General features: G+C 34.5%; 1 protein-coding gene across 3 annotated transcripts in view; it reads right to left on the bottom strand.

The window, feature by feature from the left end:
* GALNT13 (polypeptide N-acetylgalactosaminyltransferase 13) overlaps positions 1-21,856 on the bottom strand; it is a 538,580-nt gene that overhangs the window by 274,562 nt on the left and 242,162 nt on the right. For all 3 annotated transcript variants that reach the window (XM_032355601.1, XM_032355603.1, XM_032355604.1), the window contains one exon: positions 20,017-20,185. In XM_032355601.1, coding sequence (XP_032211492.1) covers positions 20,017-20,185 — 169 coding nt within the window. The remainder of the gene's footprint in view (positions 1-20,016; positions 20,186-21,856) is intronic.

Raw genomic sequence — 21,856 nt, 5'->3', positions numbered from 1 at the left:
AAAAGGGAATTGATGGAAGAGGTGTGCAGAGTTGTTGTCATAATGTGCTTGAGTATGAGAGGACAGCATCAGATTGCAAAAAGACAGGCTAGTGGTCACTAGCAGCATGGACAATGCATTCATAGCCTACAGGAGAGAAGGCAGAAAGAGTGTAGGGCTACAAATGCAAGGAAGAAGGAGATGTGATGGTGAGACCAATGGGGATTTTCTTCTATTTGCTTCTGGTTTGCTCAATAAAATAAAGAGTAAGATCATACACTGAGCGAGAGGATGTACTGGAGGTGTGAGGGGAGTGCTAAAATTATGAAATAATAAGTTACAAAGTGGAAGAGAGAATAGACAAGGGAAATGTCAGATGACTGTTGCCTGCTTGAGGGTAGCGATCATGACTGTGAGTCAGAATGACGGCCAGCATGACCATATGAACAGTCCTCAAAATAATCTATTACATTAGATCAGTCTCTTCAACACGCCATTTTGTGTCATCCCATTTTGTACATTTCCTCATCTCATCTCCCCATCCGCGATGGGATCTCCATGTTTCCCCCTGTATAAGTTCTGCCCATTATTTAAGGGCTAACCCATGGTTCGTATTGTCTATGAAGTTTTTAGTAACATGACTCTGTCTTATTTTCCTCTTTATATTTACTAGCATTCTCTAGTAACTAAGAGCACATACTGGGAGTTATACTGCCTGAATTCAGATGTCCCGTGTATAACTTTGGAGAAGCTCCTTATCCTCTCTGAGAATGTTTCCCAATCCATAAAACAGACAAAACAAAACACAGGAGATACATCAAGGGGTTTTTGTTGAGAATTCCAGGACATAATGCAGTTAAACTACTTAATATAATACCCGCTAAGCAGCAAAAGTTCCACAAATATTGACAATGACAATTAGTTACATTTACTATTATTATAGAATTTATTAATTCATGTATATTAATTGATTCATGGGAAGAATCTTCCCTTAATCACTACGCTATGTAAGCCCATTAAGGATAGGAACTATGTATTATATTTGCTTTTAAGTTTCTCACAAAATAGTGCTCAGAAAGGAGACACTGGATGAGTGTTTACAAAATTGAATTTTACTTACTAACTTGCACTGTAAAATTTAACTTTATCTTACATAGTATGATGATACAATAGTTACTTTACAGAGCACCTAGGTGAAACCGATTTCAGCTTAGGTCATGATCTCAGGGTTGTGAGATCCAGGGATCTGACCTCTCCTCACTCTCTCTCTAAAAATAATAAATAAAATCTTTTTTTTTTTTCAAAGATTTTATTTATTTATTTGACAGACAGAGATCACAAGTAGGCAGAGAAGCAGGCAGAGAAAGAGGAAGGGAAGCAGGCTCCCTGCTGAGCAGAGAGCCCGATATGGGACTCGATCCCAGGACCCTGAGATCATGACCTGAGCTGAAGGCAGCGGCTTAACCCACTGAGCCACCCAGGTGCCCCATAAATAAAATCTTAAAAAAAAAAACAATAGTTACTTTATATTGGATCTTTCCATTTGCATTTCTTAGAAAATTAACTAACCCATTAAATATAACCAGCTAGCTTCCTATGATACTTTAGAAAAAAAAAGTCTCTATCTAATCTCTACCATATCATTACTTAAAAAGATAAAGATGTGAAAAAAAACAAACAGAAAGAATGTCTTTTTTCAGGGGAAAAATAAATCAAGACATGATAAATGCAGTAAATAATATATAGTGGACAATATATTTTTTCTACTAAAATCATATGTTCCATACATATAAATCATACATTCCATACATTTTAAGTTGGACATGAAGTGTACAAAATGAAATTTATGTATTTTTAACAGTGCTTTAATATGTTTTATTTTTTTTTGACACTGTTTTAATGTTTTAATGCAACAAAATTACATAGGAATATTAAGGTATTAAATATTAAAATTAGAAGACTGAACACAAGTTTTCTCACTTATATAGCAATTATCATTAAGAAAGTATATTTGTTTCAGCAAGGAAACTTTGCAAGGTCATGAAAATATGATATACAATGAGAATTTTTAGGCATCTGCCAACATCTCCCATGTCAGTAAAATGATGACTTACTGTCATAACTATATTAAAGTATATTGACTATGAAATCACATCTTCCTCAGCAAAGTAACACTAGCGGAAGTTGGCATCAGAAACAATTTAGGCTTCCTGTAGGACACTGATATGTGTACAGAAAACATCTGTCATTGGAAAAAAATAGTAAGGAAAAATTTCACGCATAAGTCAAATTATTCCTTCCACACAGGATTTTTCTAGCAAATGCAGAAGTCTATTTTCTTAAGGTAACCCTATTTTCTTAAGGTAAGTCAATTTGCAAATGTTTGCTAAAAAAGCATTTTTGCTTTGTTAAATTAGATTTTTTTCATATGGTAAGTTAAGAACTACATATTTGTAACCCCCAAGTCTACCTTTCAAGGGCTAATTTTAGAAATAGTAGAATCTCAAAATTTTTTAAATTATATTTTGCCCAATTACACTAACACTATGTAGATAAATGTAGCATCAATTTCACAAAGGAGAAATAGAAAATGAGAATATTAATTGGATTTCTCATCTCTCTTCCACATCTTTCCTTTTTGAGAAAAATTACAATTTTTATGTGTTGGCAAAAACTTTGCCTGTAAAGATAACAATAGTTTCCACAATACTTTGGTTTATTTCATGTGTTCATTTATGGAACTAATGTCACTACCCAGATTAAAAGTGGTACATAAGTATGACTTTGTCTGTGTGTGTGTTTGTGTGTATGTGTGTGTGCATGCTTGTGTCTAAAATCAGCAATACCACGAATCTCCAAGTCACCCAAATGTGAAACTTCACAATCATCTTTTGATTCCTTTGTTTTCTCTTCTCTTGTATCCAGTCAGTCACTGGATATCATTTCAAAATATACTTGGAATATCTCCCTTCTCTCCCCTTAATTTGCCTCAGGTTTAAAACACACACACACACACACACACACACGCACACACACACACACACATGCAATTGAAAATTCAACTACATGACTATCCATCCTGAAGCCCTCCTGAATGTGGTGTTTATCTTTCCCCTTCATTTTAACTTATTACTACATATTGCTTTAAATTTCTAAGACAATTATCCTAGAGAAGCTCCTTATCTAATCATATCTACATGAATATAATAGCCAGGAGAAATCCTATTAAATCTAAGCTTTTCCTATCTATAATATCCCTCATAGAAATAAAATGGCAGAAATGTTTCTTCCTAAATATCATTTTCTTCATGTCATGTTTCTCCTCTAATACCTTCTATTTGTCTACCAAGACATGTCTAAACAAAGGCAGGGGCATTGTTTGTAACATTCTTCATGATTCTTCCTAGGCCAATGATCTGGAATGGCTAGCCTTCCATTCTCATTGGGTTGTTTGCTCACAAGGCCTGATACACTTACTGTCTAAACCCTACCATCTTTTTCTATTCCCCAATTATCCAAAATCTCTGCATTTGAAAAATTTCCTTTTCTTTTTTTCTTCACTTTTTTAGAATGCAATCCATCACACTTTTTGAAATGAGCCCTGATTTTTAATAAAGATTAATTAAGTAAATTAATCTTTAATTAACAAAATCTTTAATAAAGATTAATGAAGATTTATTATCTTTAATAAAGATTCTGCCAAAAGTCACACAGAATAAAAATTTGAGGTATACAAAATTAGAAATATAAGGAAACATTAATGGATGCAAAAGTGGATAAATAGGGGTGCCTGGGTGGCTCAGTGGTTAAGCCTCTGCCTTCAGCTCAGGTCATGATCTCAGGGTCCTGGGATCGAGTCCCATGTCGGGCTCTCTGCTCGGCAGAGAACCTGCTTCCTCCTCTCTCTCTCTCCCTCTCTGCTTACTTGTGATCTCTGTCAAAGAAAGAAATAAAATCTTCTAAAAAAACAAAGTGGATAACTATAAAAATACTTACAGTCCTAAATACCTCAAGTAGGAGAAATATAAGTAAAACTGTAACTGCCATGCTAGATTTTAAAACTAAAAATTAAATTACCTGATTATTATATTAGAATTTGCTAAATAAGGGGCACCTAAGTGGCTCAGTCAGTTAAGCATCTGCCTTCAGCTTGCGTCATGATCTCAGGGTCCTGGGATTGAGCCTTCCATCCAGGGATCCCTGTTCAGTGGGGAGTCTGCTTCTCCCTCTCCTCTGTCCTTCCCCCTTGCTCATGCTCACTCTCTCTCTCATATATAAAATAAAATAAACAATTCACAAAATAAAAGGAAAAAGATAATTGGTCAACTTTAATATATAAACTTAAAAAGATAAATGAACAAATAGCCAGGGAACATACCCAAGTTGACCTATAATCCATGTTCTTAACAAGTAGTTTCATTGGCTCTATTCTACAAAGAAATGGCTTGCTTCTCAAATGCTTTTATTCCTATCCAGGAAGCTGTCTTCTTTCTTTCTAAGCCTGGTTCCATACACATCCATTCTATAAGGCCAGGATTCAAATACACTCACTTAAAGCTTTCCTTCAACTCACCTCCACACAGTGGTACTTCTAATTCACACTTACAGGTCCAACTGACCCGCGAACAACACAGGATTGAACTGTGTGGGTCCACTTACACACAGATTTTTTTTTTTTAATATCAATATAGTACATTACTATAAATGTATTTTCTTTTCCTTATGATTTTCTTATTGTCTTCTTTGTAGTTTACATTATTGTAATAATACAGTAGGTAATACATATATAAAATATGTGTTAATATAACCTAGCACTAGTTAAGATTTTGGGAGAGTCAAAAGTTACATGCAGATTTTTGATGAATGGGATTTGGTGCCACTAACCCCATATTGTTCAAAGGTCAAGTGTACTATAATTTTTTGGATATTTTCTATTTTGAATTCATAATGCTCTATAATGAAGAACTGTATCTGTTTTCATAAGTACACAATTAGATTTTGATAAATGATAAATATATAAAATAATTAAAAATTATTTTATAGAATGATCAGGCTGGGAATGAAAACTGAAAATTATTATTTGGAATGCTGGGAGAAAGCACCTATCATTAAACACAAAGTGTTCAAAAAACAAAATTGGAAGTCTCATACTTCCCGATTTCAAAACTTATTACAAAGCTACAGTAAGACTGTTACTGCCATAAAAGCAGAAGTATAGATCAATCAAATAGAATGGAAAGCTCAGAAATAACCCCTTACATATATAGTCAAATGGTTTTCAGTAACGGTGTCAAGATAACACAAAGGGAACAGAATAGCCTTTTCAAGAAATTATGTTGGTAAAACTGTATCCACAGTTAATTCAAAATAAATCAAAGACCTAAGTAAAGGAGCTAAAAGTATAAAACTCTTAGGAAAAAAACCCAAAAAACAAACAAACAAAAAAAACAGTGTGGTATGTGGATGGCCCAGTTGATTCTGCAGCTGACTCTTGATTTGGGCTCAGGTCATGATCTCTGGGTCCTGGGATGGAACCCCATGTCAGGCTCTGCAATCGGGGCGGGGTGGGGGGATGGTCTGCTTGGCATTCTCTCTTCCTCTCCCTCTGCCCCTCCTCCCATTACATGTGCTCTCTCTCTCCCTGTGTCTCCTTTTTCAAAGGAATAAATAAATCTTATTAAAACAAACAAACAAACAAACATAGGGGAAAAATCTTTACGACATTGGATTTAGCAATCATTTCTTGGATATGACACAAAAGCACAGGCAAAAAGGGTAAAAACAGATAAACTAGACGATATCAAAATTTAAAACTTCTGTTTTTGATCAAAAGACAAAAGTAACAGAGTAAAAATGCTCCTTACAAAATGGGGGAAGATATTTGCAAATCACATACCTGATAAGGAGTTGATATCTAAAATATATTAAAAAACGGACCCCTGGGTGGCTCAGTGGGTTAAAGCCTCTGCCTTTGGCTCAGGTCATGATTCCAGGGTCCTGGGATCAAGTCCCACATCGGGCTCTCTGCTCCGCAGGGGTCCTGCTTCCTCTCTCTCTCTGCCTGCCTCTCTGCCTACTTGTGATCTTTGTCTGTATAACATGGATGAACCTTGAGACATTAGCTAAGTGAAACAAACCAGTCAGAAAAAGACAAAAACTGTATGATCCCAATTATATGAAGTACCAAGGGTAGTCATATTCATAGCGACAGAAATTTGAATGCTGATTGTCAGGGGCCAGGGATGAGAGGGAATATGGAGGAGCTGTTTAATGGATAGAGTTTCAATTTTGCAAGATGAAAAGACTTCTGGACATTGCACAACAACATGACAGTATTTACAGAGGAGGGAAAAAAACTTTCTCTCCCCTCTTGTTTTGGGAACATAAGGCTTGCACATTAAATTGACAAAATAAAGAGTAACAGGAGAAAAGGCATATAAATTTTACTTGATATTAATATTTTTGATTTTGATGTATATGGAGGCCTTCATAAAAAAGTACTGAATACCCAAAAAAGTGGTTAAATCTGGCAGCTTATACATCTTTTAACAAAAGGTGATCAATTGTGAAGAAGTGACAAGACAGAAACAAAACAACCCAACAAAAACCATGTTTGGGCCCATGTTTGGGTTGGTAAATTGTAGAAGAGCAAACATACGGGACTAGTGGCAGATAAGGGTTAGTTAGTTTAGTTTATGCATAATCATCTCAGTGCCATATCTATCTCTATTATTGCCTTTCCTGGTTCAAGAGAGAGGGACACTTTCAAAATGGAAATGCATGCCTTGCTTTTAAGCAGACTGGAAGCATAAGAGAGATTTTCCTGTCTGCAGTTTCTCAGTTGCCTTCAACTTAAAATAATTTTTATGTCAAAATGGTACGGCTTGAGGTACTATATTCTGGATCCCTTCATACTTAACACTAATAAAATGTATACCTAAAAATAGTTATGATAACACATTTTATACTACATGTATTTTACCGTAATTTTTTAAAATTCAAAGTAACAGTGTCAAAAAATTAAATAAAGAGGTTTTTGGGGGGTAGTTCAAGTCTAAATTGGGTTATGCAGTATGCTTTCTGTTTTCAGTGGTACATAAATGTGTCCCTGAGAACATACCTAGAAATGCTTTACTCCACTTTCTTACTTGAAAGGAAAATTATACTGTAATATTATTATCCCAAAGATAGTAATACCTATCATCTCCATTTCTGTCAAATATATATTTGTATGCATATATAAACATACACAAATCCCCTTTTTATCTGAGTAGTGAAATTAATTCCACACATGAGCACATTACATAAATCAAGTATTGTAGAAATTATTATGATTATCAAAACTTTTGCCAGCATATGAAAGTTGTAGTAATTCTCAAATTAAAAAGATATGGAACAGAGATGAGAAATCCAATTAACGTTTTCATTTTCTCTCTCTTCTTTGTGCAATCAATGCTGTATTTGTCACTTTTTAATTCATGGGAAAGGCCATCCATATAAATGGACAAGTCCATTTATGAGATTGAGCACAGAAAAAAATGTATACTACGGTTTATTTTTGTTTTATGGAGTAAATACACTTGTTGTCCTCTGAGAGCAACTTATTCAGAATTTGTATGCTACGGCTCTTCCACTAATAATGCAAGACTGCTCCAGTCTTTTTCTCTTTATCAGCTTGCATGTGTGCATACGTAAGAAGCAGTTATTTGGTCTAGGATATAAATAGCTGAAATAAATCTCCAATTTCCTCATTTTTTCCTCTGATGAAATATATTTAAATGCCAGCTGCATTATAACCTTCAAATAACTCAATACCAGAACTTGAAGTGCTATTAAATGTCTGAATACAAGTAAATGCTAAAGAACCTTAGTATTTTGTTTTAATTGCCCATAGCTTTTTTATAAATATTCACCCAATAATTACTGTTAATTTCTTATTCAAAAATAATTGCAGAGTAAAGGGAAAAGCCGACTGCTTAAAAGTTTCCTCACTTAGTTGAAAAAGGGAGCCTAAGGCATAAGAGAATCAGACAGAATAATAATAATAATAAACATAAAAATTTCACCAGGAACTCATGGCAATCCTATTCTTACTTTGTCATTTTTGCAATTATAGGTGTGTTCACACAATACTGTTAATTAGTTGTTTATGTAAATATAGCCCTTTTACATCCTCATAGACAGGGGCTGTTATGTGCATTAATTTGTTCTCAAAGCTAAGTTTATGGTAAGTACGTGACAGGGGCTGTTTGGCTGGTGGACCGATTTGCTGGTTTAATTGATGAAAGGAAACTGGGGCTTAGAAAATGAATGTCTTGCCCAAGACCTAAAGTTAGCCATAGAGACAGATCTTAAACTTCTGTGTTCGGCTCTATACCTAGAGATTTTTCTCAATTTCTTGAAAAAGCTCTCTCCACAGTTGGCTTTTTCTTCCCACATTTGTTTTACATATAATAACATAGAATCATGTATCTAAACTTCATTGATTATGGTCATAGTCATGTTTTCTCTACTTCTAGGACAGCCCAGATCCATGAGATAACACTGACTACTGATGCCCAAGCAAACCAAAGCATGATTTTTGCTGTCATTCATTGAATATGCAACTCAATGCTATTTTCAAAAATAATGCAAACACACAAACACACACGCATCTACACTTAATTTACTTAATGATTATTCCTTTACTTAATGATTTATTTTTACTTAATGATTATTCCTTTACTTTTGTACTTTTATGGAGTTTTACACATCCACAGATTCTTTATATTTCTAGCATTGACTGTTTCAGGCACTCAGTAAATACTTAACATCTCTATGTATTAGTAAAAAGAAATTAGAATATTTAGGTGTTTAAAGTTCCGTCACCTTACCCAGATGTGGGTTTCTCACAGAGGTTTTCCCTCACTACTTTATTCACCACACTTTACCATTCTCAGGTCTTTTATTCATTCTAAATTCCATGAAGCAGGAACTTTTGTGTTCACTGTTATATCCCAGGCACACAGAACAATTATCTGGCACATATTAGCATACTAAGTGCTCAAAAATAATGCATTAAATGTCTCTTAATGGAATTTTTAATTTGGTAACTCCTTAAATTTCTCTCTCCAGATATTAACATAAAAATCTAATGTTAAAAATCTAAACAAAATGAGATCTATTTACTTGTTTTCTGAAAATAGTAATATTTAGGCCCTGTTTTTATATACAAACTACATAAATTTAAGAAATCTTAAAACCATAATTATTGAAAAACATGGTAACAAATCCCTAACACTGATCATTAACATATTAAGCTAATATTCATTTTCCTCAAAGTTCTGAATCAGAATTTTATGACATTTCACTTTTATTTTTTAAGTTAGGGAGTTTATGAGCAAAGGAGAGAGAGGGGTGGTAAGACCATCAGTAATTTTATTTATATGTATATGTAGACTATAACAAGAATCCTAGAAATGGAGGGACTTAAAGAATAAAAAATTTAGTAAGATCTTCAGTCTTAACTGTCCTTAAAATATCCCATTACCATGACTATTTGTAATACTATTATTTTATTTGCTCAAATAATTAAACAGTATATACAAATGTATTACACATGTCAATAAATTAAGTATAAGTTAATTAATTAATGTAAATATTCAAACAGTATTCACTATTCACTATTCAATATTCAAATTCACTAGGAATGGACATTCCAGAACTTAACCCTAACTTATCCTGATGTTTCATCACAATCACCTCAAGAAAAAAATATTTTTATCTACTCTCTTCTCTGTGAAAACATGGGATATTTACTAAAAGTTTTTTGCTCTGAACATATCTTCAAATATTTATAGATGGATATTAAGGCCAAACACAGCACTAAACTAATAGGATAATTTTTCTGAATTCAGTCAAGCCAGTTTAAGGCTATATTCTAGTAAAATATGCTGAGATACTTGAATGAACTGCCTGTGTGGTTCAGACACTTTGTAAGTAAATATCAACTCTGTTTTTCCACTAAAATAAATTAAGCTCTTTTTAGAACTATTTTTCAATACCAAATTTGTACACCTTTATGTAATTTATCAGTCATCACTGAGACTAACTTAATATGTTCATATTGTTTTAAGATATAACTATCCAAAAATTGAACAGTAATTAACACCAAAATTGAAAAAAAGAAAGTTTTCCACATCAGATGAGTATTGGCAGATTTCTACTTCTTTTAAATAACAGTTTGGATATATGATTCATAATGTGTTTTTCAACATTAGATTTTCCCAGACAGTCAGAGAACTGAGTCATTCAACATGACTTGCAAATATCTCCAGTAAAACTCACATTCATTTTATGATTTGTATAGAAAGTTTGGATGGTTTTATGTTTTCTTACTGATAGTACACACTATGATGGTACATAAAAATAAAACAGAAAATTATTCATTTCATTAATATTATTTCACAGGGCATTTTTAAAATCTCAAAATTCCAGCAGTAATCATCACAGTAAACAGGAGGTGGTTCAAGATGGTGATATAGAAAAATCCTCAACTTAATTCCTCCCACAGACACACCAAATTTGCAGCTACATATAGAACAATTCTCTGAAAAAGACTTGAAAACTGGCTGATCAGATACTCCACAACAAAGGATAATGGGGTCACATTAGAATGGGGGTAAGGGAGAGGAAGACGCTTGGTCTCACCAAAATCCCCACCCAACACATCAACTTACAATCTGATCACAATCAGGTCTTACAAATACAGTTTTTCCCTGAGGAGCAAGAGGCTCCTGCTCCACATCAGGACTCCCAACCCTTGAGACCTGCACTGCAGAGACAAGGCCCCAGAAGAGCTGGCTTTGACAATCAACAGAACTTCTGTTCAACAAACCCAAAGGGATGTAGGAAGCTGAGACTCTCTCCTAGAGGGATCGCATGAAACCTCATGCACCCCAAGACGCAGCATAAAAGCATTAGTTTAAAAATCACTATACCATGTGTGGAAGAGATTCAGCTGTTAATCTTCAAGTGTCTGCTCGAGGGGCAGAAGCCTGATGGAACTCTGGAGACAGAGATGTTGGTGAACAAGATTTTGGGGCTCTCATTCTACTTGGTAGAGCCAGTGATGGTGGCTGACATTTTTTATACTCTTCCAAGTACCAGTGAGTGTGCCCCAACCCTGTACTCTCCCATGGCTTTGCTAATGCCAGCAGCTGCATCCCACTTCAGTGCTCTCCTACAGCCTCACTAAAGCTGGCAGGCAGGCCCAGGTCCTATACTACCCCATAGGACCATGAAAACAAGTGGAAATACCTGATCCCCTGATCCCCATTGCCCCCACTAAAGCTGGTGAGTGTGTGTACAGTTCATACATGGGATGCCTCTTGAGTGTTCTACTATAGTGGCAAGGGGGGGTTGCATTTTTGGGCCCCACAGTCCTGAAACAATTGGAGTGACAGTTTTTGGCAGGGTTACAACCCCAAGGTTCAGCACAGACAGAAGGCTGAATCACCTGCGGGCGCCTGGGTAGCTCAGTTGGTTAAGCATCTGCCTTCTGCTCAGGTCATGATCTAAGTGCCTGGGATCGAGCCCCCCATAGCCTCAGTTCCTTGCTCAGAAGGGAGCCTGGTTCTCTCTCTCTCCCTCTGCTTTCTGCTCCCCTTGTTTGTGTTATCTCTCTCACTCTGTCAAATAAATAAAAAAAAATCTTTTAGAATAAGAAGAAGGATTTGGAGAAGGGGAAGGAGGAGGAGAAGGATGAGGAGGAGGAAAAGGAAAAGAGAAGGACACAGAGTTGCTTTTAGAAGGCATAGGCTGTGCCTGCCATCTCTGTGCTCTCCTGTGGCTATGCTACAGCCAGCCATTACCTCCCAGAAAGGAGTTTATGTAGTCATTCAGAGCTTTGACTTTTGCAATTGTTGCTAAGGAAATACTTCCCAAAAACTTGGTCTGGAGGCCAGCTGGATTTACAACTGTAGTCCTGCAGGACTGTATATGTTAGCATACTTTAAAAGCTTTTGCATGAGGGTTTGATTTCCAATCAGCCTGAAATTGGGGGCTAAGATCCCTCCCTCTGAAACAATGACAGGTCTTGCTACCACCTCAAAAATATGGATGGATCAAAAGTAATCAGGCTGTTTAGACAACTGCAAAGGTTTAAGAGACAGCGAGAGCTAGGACAAGGTTGAAAGATAAGTGTCATCTTCTACATAAAGTCACTCCTTCAAGACTGGGAGGGGTAAGTGTTTCTCCTAATACATGTGGACAAACACAAAGAATCAAGGAAACTGAGGAAACAAATATGTTCCAAATGAAAGAACAAGACTGTGGGAAAAAACCTTAATGAAAGGAAGATAAGTAATTTATCTGATAAACAGTTCAATGTAATGGTATAAGGATGCTCACTGACTCAGGAGAAGAATGGAGGAACATACTAGAGCTTTGACAAAGAGAGAGAAGATATTATAAAGTACCAAACAGAAGTCACAGAGCTGAAGAAAAAGATAACTGAACTAAAAAGTACACAAGAGTTTTTAACAATAGACTAGATGAAGCAGAAAAGGGATTAGTAATCTGGAAAAGGGGCAGTGGAACTCACTAAAGCACAGTAGCAGAAAGAAAAAAAATAATAATTTAAAAAAGTGAAGATAGTTAAGGAGTCAACATCAAAATGCAAAGCAATATTTGCATTTTAGGGGTCCCAGGAGAATAAAGTGAGAAAGGGGCAGGAAACTTATTTGACGAAGTAACAGCTGAAAACTGCTCTAGCCTGGGGAAGAAAACAGATATCCAGAGCCAGGAAACCAATGAGTTAAAAAAAAAAAATGAACTGGAAGAAATCAATACCAAGTCACATTATAATTAAAATGTCAGCAGTTAAATATAAAGAATCTTAAATGCCATAAGAGAGAAAGGACTTGATATGTGTAAGAGAACCCCCATAAAACTATAAGCAGATTTTTCACCAGTAACTTTGCAGGTCAGAAGAGAGACATCGTATACCTAAAGAGCTGAAGGGAAAAATCTTCCAATCACAAATACTTACCCAGCAATAATATCAAGCAGAATTGAAGGAAAGATAAAGAGTTTTCCAACAAGCAAAAGCTAAGGGAATTCACACCACTAAACGAGCCTACGAGAAATGTTAAAGGGACTACTTTAAGCTGAAAAGAAAGAATACTAGTTAGTAACAAGAAACATATGAAAGTGAAAATATCAACGGTAAAGGCAAATATTTAAGAAATGTAGCAGATTAAACTTACATAGCTAGGGGGCGCCTTTAAAGCCTCTGCCTTCGGCTCAGGTCATGATCTCAGGGTCCTGGGATGGAGCCCCACATCGGTTTCTCTGCTCAGCAGGAAGCCTGCTACCCTTTCTCTCTCTGCCTGCCTCTCTGCCTACCTGTGATCTCTGTCTGTCAAATAAATAAATAAAAATCTAGGAAAAAAAAAAAACTTACACGATTAGTGTGAAGGTTAAAAAACAAAAGTAGTATAAGTGCCTATAATTTGTTAAGGGATACACAAAATAAAAAGATTCAAAATATGACATGAAAATATAAAGTGCAGGGGGTTGATAGAGTGAAAATGTAGAGTTTTAGAATATATTCAGACTTAACTTGTTATCAACTTAAAATAGACTGTTGTATATGTAGGCCACTATATATAAGCATTATGGTAATCACCAAGCAAAAACCTGTAGGAAGATACACAAAAGGTAATGATAAAAGAATCAAAGCATAACATTAAAGACAGTCTTCAAAGTACCAAAGAAGAGAGAAAAAGAGGAAAAAAGAAAGAAGAAGTACAAAACTATAAGGGTCAGAAAACAATCTAGTTATACAAATAGTACATAGCTATCAATAATTACTTTACATATAAGTGGACTAAATTCTTCAATGGAAAAAACAAAGACTGGCTGAATGGATTAAAAGAAAAAACAAATAAGACCCATCTGTATGTTACCTAGAAGAAACTCACTTCAGTTGTAGAACATACACTGACTGAAAGTGAAATATGGAAAAATCCTGCAATCATGCAAATGCAAACCGAAAGGAAGCTACAGTAGCTATACTTTTATCAGATAAATTAGATTTTAAAACAAAGACTATAATAAAAAACAAAGAAGGCATTACATAATGGCAAAGGATCAATCCAGCAAGAAAATGTAACCTATAAATAACTATACACCCAATATATCCATAGCATTTATTAACAGACCTAAAGAGTGAAATTAACAGCAGAACAGCAGTACGGTAAGAGTAGGGTTTTTAAAACCTCACATACATCAGTGGATAGACTGTCCAGACAGAAAATCAATAAGGAAACATCAGCCTTAAACAACACATTAGGCCAAATGGACTCTAAAATATGAACATTCCACCCAAGACAGCAAAATACACATTCTTCTCAGGTGCATGTGGAACACTCTCCAGGATAGATCATGTGTTAAACCACAGAATGAATCTAAATATATTTAAGAAGACTGAAATCCTATCAAGCATCTTTTCCAACACAATGGTATGAAAGTGGAAATCAATTACAAGATCATGACTAGAAAATTAAAAAAAAAAATATATATATATATATATGGAGATTAAACAACATGGTACTGCACAACTAATGTGTCAATGAAGAAATCAATAGGGAACTAAAACAAACAAGCAAACCACAAAACAAAAAACTCTTGAGAATGTAAATGAAAAGAGAACACACCAAAATCTATGGGATGGAGCAAAAGTAGTTCTAAGAAGGACGCTCAGATTGATAAAACGTCAATAAATGAAAAATCCCAATCTAGTTATACACTTAACAGAACTAGAGAAGGAAGAACAAGGACAGAAACAATAAAAATCAGAGCAGAATCGAATGCAAAAGAAATGCATTCAGAAATGCAACAGAAAAGATCAGTGAAAGAGCTAGTAAAAGGGTAAAAAAATGTTGATAAACCTTTCACTAGACTCATCAAGGGGAAAGAGAGAGAGAGACAGAGAGACAGAGAGGATCAAAACAAATAAATCAGAAATGAAAGACCAGAAATTACAACGAGTACTAGAGAAATACAAAGGATCAAAAGAAACTGCTATGAACAATTACACACCACCAAATTGGACAACCTGAAAAGACAGATAAATTCCTGAAACATACAATCTTCTTGAATCATGAAGAAAGAGAAAATCTGAATGGACCAATTACTAGAAAGGAGATTGAATTAATAATCAAAAGCTTCCCAACAAACAAAAGTCCAGGACCAGATGGTTTCACTGGTAAATTCTACCAAAACTTCAAAAAATTTAATACACATCTTTCTCGAACTCTTCCAAAAAAATTGAAGAGGAATGAATACTTAGAAATTCATTTTACGGGCACCTGGGTGGCTCAGTGGGGTAAAGTCCCTGCCTTCGGCTCAGGTCATGATCCCAGGGTCCTGGGATTGAGGCCCGCATCGGGCTCTCTGCTCAGCTGGGAGCCTGCTTCCTCCTCTCTCTCTGCCTGCTTCTCTGCCTACTTGTGACCTCTGTCTGTTAAATAAATAAATAAAATCTTAAAAAAAAAAAAAGAAATTCATTTTACAAGGTCAGCATTACCCTAATACCAAAGCCAGACAGGACCACAAAAAAGAAAATTATAGGCCAACACCCCTGATGTGCATAAATGCAAAATCTAATCTTCAACAGATATTTGCAAACCCAATTCAATATTAAAAGGACCTTGCATAATGATTAAGTGGGATTTATTTCTGGGATGAAAGGATGATTCAACATCTGCAAATCAATCAATGTGATACTCCACATTAATAAAATAAGGGATAAAAATCACATAATCATCTCAATAGATGCAGAAAAGGCATCTGACAAAGTTCAACATCCATTTAAAATAAAATGCTCTACAAAATGGGTATAGAGAAAATATACTTCAACATACTAAAGCTCATATATGACAAGCCCACAGCTAACATCATACTCATTGGTGAAAAGCTGTTACTCCATTATCTGGAAAATGCTGAGGATTCCCACTCTTCCCACTTTGATTCAACATAGCACAGGATGTACTTACCAGAGCAATCTGGAAAGAAACAGGAGGAGGAGGAGAAGGACGGCAGGGAGAGAAAGAGGAAGAGGAAGAGGAGGAAGAAATGAAAGGCATTCAAATTGGACAGAAAGAAGTAAAACTGTCACTCTTTGTAAATGATAAAATTTTATACACAAAACCCCCCAAGACTCTATCAAAAAGAGTCTGTTAAAACTAATCAAAAAACTGTTAGAACTAATAAGCTAGCTAATTCAGTAGAGTTGAATGATACAGAATCAATACACAAATGTCTGCTGTGTTTTTATACACTAAACACAAACTACTGGGAAGAGAAATTAAGAAAGCAATCCCATTTACAACCATATCAAAAAGAATAAAATACTTAGGAATAAATTTAATAAATTTAATTTAAGGAGGTGAAAGACCTATATACTAAAAACTATGATAATGATACAAAAATTGAAGACACAAATAAATAGAAAGATATTGAATGCTCATGGATGAGAAGAGTAAGTATTGTTAAAATGCATATATTACTCAAAGTAATCTACAGACTTAATGCAATTTCTATTCAAAATTGCAAAGGCTTTTTTCACAGAAATAGAACAAACAATCCCAAGACTTGTATGGAACCACAAAAGATCCCAAATAGACAAAGCAATATCTGGAAAGAAGAAATAAGCTGGAGGCACCACAGTCCCTGATTTCAAAGTATATGACAAAGTTTCAGTAACCAAACAGTATGCTATTGGCATAAAAATAGACCCATAGATCAATGGGACAGAACAGAGAGCCCCCAAATAAACCCATGCATATATGATCAATTAATTTATGAAAAAGAAGGCAAGAATGTACAATGGGGAGAAGACACTCTCTTAATAAATGGTATTAGAAAAACTGGACAGATATAAGCAAAAGAATAAAATTAGACCACTATCTTACACCATACCCAAAAATTAACTCAAAATGGCTTAAAGACTTGAATGTTAAGACTTGAAACCATAAAACTCCCAGAAGAAAACAGACACAGTCTGCTCCTGACATCTATCTTGGTGATGACTTTTTGGATCTGATTCCAAAGTTAAAAACAAGAAGAGCAAAAATAAACAAGTGGGGCTGCATCAAACTAAAAAGTCCCTGCACTGCAAAGAAAACCGGAAACAAAATGAAAGGGCCACCTACCAAAAGAAAGAAGATATTTGAAAATCACATATATGATAAGGGTTAATATCCAAAATATGCAAAAAATTGATACAACTCAGTAACAATAATAACAATCCAATTAAAAAATGGGCAGAAGATCTGTACGTTTTTCCAAAGATGATATACAGGTGGCCAATAGGCACATGAAAATATGCTCATTATCACTAAAAAGTCAAGCAATGGAAATCAAAATCTCAATGACATATCACCTCACAACTGTCAGAATGGCTAATATCAAAAAGACAAGAAATTAGTGTTGGTAAAAATGTAGAGAAAAGACTTTCATATACTGCTGGTGGGAATGTAAACTGGTGCAGCCATTATGGAAAACAGTATGTAGGTTCCTCAAAATATTAAGGATAGGACTACCATATGATACAAAATTCCTCTGCTGGGTATTTATCCAAAAAGACAGAAACACACATTTGAAGTCACATATGCACCCTTATGTTCACTGCAACATTATTTACAGTAGTCAAAATATGGAAATATCCTAAGTTTCCATAGGAGGATAAATGAATAAAGTAGTATATATATACAATAGAATACTCAGCCATAAATATGAATGAAATCTTGCCATTTGCAACAAAATGGATGGAGCTTGATGGTATTACACTAAGTAAAATAAGTCAGAGAGAAAAAGACAAAGACTGTATAATTTCACCTACAGATGAAATCTAAAAAACAATAAAATGAATAAACAAAACGGATACAGAGAACAGACTGCTGGTCTCAAGAGGGGAGGATCTTTGGGGGCTGGGAGAATTGGGTGAATGAGGTCAAGAGGTACAAATTTCCAGTTATAAAATAACTAAGTCATGGAGATATAATGTACAGTATGATCACTACAGTAAAAAATACTGTGTTGCATATTTGATAGGTGCTGAAAGAGTAAATCTTAAAAGTTCTCACCACGAGAAAAAAAAATTTTTAATTCTGTATGCTGATAGATGTTAACTAGAATTTATTGTGGTGATCATTTTACATTGTATGCAAATATCAAGTCACTACGTTGTACCCTGAAATGAGTATTTCTTATACGTCAATTATACCTCAACTTAAAAGAAAGGGATGTGGTGTATAGAAATTCTTGTAATAAATTGCGTGTATAATAAATTGTGTGTGTAATAAAATGTGTGTGTGTGATAAAATGTGCCAACCTCATACACACAAAAAATAAATAGATAAAAACACAGTAAGTATTGCATTTTGTGTAGTTTTTATAGTAATCCATTTGAAATCTCCATTTTAAAATGCTAAATTGTTCTGTATTTTAAGACTTAATTACTCAAATACTTAATTTGCTAAGTGATTCTTAAAAGAAGAAATACATTGGCCACAAATATTTTAAACAATGTTTGGTGAAAATTTTCATTCTTTTTTTGAAGTGATGGTTCTGTACTAAAACAGCTGTCGGCTTAATTATCCCAGATCTCATATAAAATTTATGTTCTTATAGTTGAAAGTGAAGAATTCTTAAAAATTTGAAATAGTGTTTGTTTTTCCTGAATAGGCATCGTATTTATCCATTTTATCACAACATGATATATAAAACAAAGAAATGCATTATTATAATGGCATAAACAGCATTTAAAGTGTTCAAAATTCTTTCAAAGAATATGCTTATTGTATATCTTAAATATGTCTATGTACAAATATACAAATATGGATAAAACTACCTATAAAATGATATAGGTCTTTGGAATGCACAAATGTAATATTCAACATTTTAGTCATTTATTAGAGGCCACAGATGTCCATAATATGTAGTTATTTGTGGTTGGTTTTGGGATTTTGGGGGGGTGGTTTCAGAGAGACATTTCAAAAGCATACGAAGGTATACAAGCCCAGTTAGTTAGCTATCAAATAAACCTGACAATCCAGTCCCACCAATTCAACAAGATTTGTTTACTCTGTTTTGGTCTCATTTGCAGTAATTTAGAAAGGAAAAAAATCAGATTTATTTAATATGATGTTAACATCACTATGCTACTAATGTAATATAACCATTATAGGTGGCAGCCATTATTTGCATTAATTGTAATTTTATTCTATATTGAGAACGTCATTACATGTCTAAAAGAACAACTTCTATTTCCATGGAAGTGGGGTCTGCAGCTTATCTGTAAACTTGGAAATTTTCTAAAGTCTCGGGATATATCTTTTCTAAGCGCCAAGAGTCTGCTTTGTAAGAACTATATTACTAGGATGACAATACTGCCACTAAATATTCTGATTTTTATTACACCCATTTAAAACATGTTCAACTATCTAGAGCATAGCATACAGTTAATCATAAACAAGCTGAATTTTTCAACATCATCCTGCATGGAGTATTACTATTTCCCAGTGAATATTTCTTCCATGGCTGATAGCTAAGCACTCTAATTATAAATAGTACCATAAATTGCTGGAATCCATAATAAATAATGTTTAAAGGGTCAAAGAATCATACAAGCAATTGGCCATTTTTACACTGGAAGCAAAGCATATAGTTTTTCAATACAAAGTGTAAGAGCTCTCTAGGCAGGCAAGCATATAACCTATCAAATAGCATGTTTATTCTGTATTTGGGAAGATAAAGCAAAGCAAAACAAAAAACATCTCATGAAGAGAAACCTGTTAGGCTTGCATATTCTGTGGTGTCTTTGCAAGCATACTATTTTGCTCTGCCAGGGAAGAAAATAGTATTTCTTATCATATGATGCACAGTACATCCCCACTATGGCATAGGTATTCAGAACCATAGAGATCCAGAAGTTCTGAGATATTGTGAGATATAGCAATATATAAGATTATAGGACACGTGTAAACTCACCCTTCTAATCTCACATCCGGTAGACTTCTGTTAAGGGCGATCAAGTCACTGGCCATAAGGTTAAACTGATTGATTTTAAACAGTTCCTTCATTTTCTCCTGGTCATCTTTAGGAATCAGCACAGCTTTTCCCATTTCTCCTGGCCCTTCTTGATTTCTTGAAATAACAGCTGTAAGACACACACAGGTACACACACACATACAAACACACAGATAATGAACTGAATAAATAAACTCATATGTTAGATTAGATTTTGAAGTCTATAATCTAGAGACTGGCTTAATAATATAAACATCAAGTCTTTATTGCTTACTTACAAACCATACACTACGCTAATGAAACAACCTATTTTAATTCATTATCTCAATGCTGCATGTTGCCTTTTAAGTCTAAACATATTATATGATTTGACTAATCATCTAGACTTGATAATTAAGCAATACCAAGTACCAAAACTTAAAACTTCTCTGTCATATATTTTTTAAGATTTTTTATTTATTATTTGACAGACAGAGATCACAGCAGGCAGAAAGGCTGGTGGTGGCGGGGGGTGGGGGGCGATGGGGAAGCAGACTCCCTGCTAAGCTCAATCCCAGGACCCTGGGATCAAGACCTGAGCCAAAGGCAGAGGCTTTTAAACCACTAAGCCACCCAGGCGTCCCTGTCATATTTTTAATATAAATTAGAGAAGGGATGAACTTGAACACTTAGGCAGACAAAATTGTGCAAAATCAAAGAGAACTTTTGAGAATATACCAACATAAATTTATTTTCATTCAATTAAATGTTTTGATATTTCACATACCTACTCCCAGTGCACCTTTCTAAAAGAAAGCAAGGTTGATAACCCATCTCAACTGCAATTTGATTCCTCTGTCAAAGCTTTTTAAAAAAATAGAACTTTCACAGTAGTGAAATAGATTTTCAAATGTCAAGTTGGATTTGGACACTATATGCTCCATTACTGGCACCTCTCAACAATATTCCGGACTTGACTATTTATCAAGAAAACTCGGGATTCCATATACAGGTCATTTCCCTGTAAGTTATCACTACACTAATATCCCCTCTGGCTCCAAAATACCTTTCAATGTTTGTGTGTATGTGTGTGTATGTGTGTGTGCACGTGTGCATATGTGAATGTGATTGTTAATATATTAGTTTTTAAAAATTCCAGTCAGTCCTAATGGATCCTTAATTTACTCTTCAAAATGATGCTAAATTAAGTTAAAATGAAAGGAACGTGGTCTGGTCTTGACTCTTTCAATGTGTTACTATTTTATTCCCTAACACATTAATCTTACTGAAATTAGCTTCCCACATAGGGGCAAATATTTGGAGCCAGATTACCTTAAAAATTGTAAAATTTATAAAGTATATAAAGACTGTGAAAATAATTTGTGAAATATTTCATAAAAATACAAATTCCAAAATAACAGAATAGGTTTGAAACTAGAACATAATAAGAAAACTTTTGTCTGCCTTGATATTTATAGTTAGAGAACATCTAGCCTGATATTACTAATACTAATAAACAATGGGATCATTCAGTTGATTATTCTTTTTGGAATGGCATGAGTCAGACTATAAAAGAGAATAAGCATCTCTAAGGACCTTCAGATAGGAGTATGAGATATTAGAAGAAGATAACAAGCCCAGAAATCCTCTGACATACAGAAAAATACTAAGAATTGGGAAAATTTTAAATGAAAAAATTGTATGTATCCAACCCCAAATTATTTAAAAAGTGGTCATCTAAAGAGTTTATAAAGAGCCTCATTCACTTCATGAAGCAAAAATAGAAACAATAGCAGAAATTTTATGAAAAAGCACATTTTGT

This window comes from Mustela erminea, chromosome 8 (genome assembly GCF_009829155.1).
Source record: "Mustela erminea isolate mMusErm1 chromosome 8, mMusErm1.Pri, whole genome shotgun sequence".
NCBI lineage: Eukaryota > Metazoa > Chordata > Mammalia > Carnivora > Mustelidae > Mustela > Mustela erminea.
This window is presented reverse-complemented; position numbering and strand designations above follow the sequence as displayed.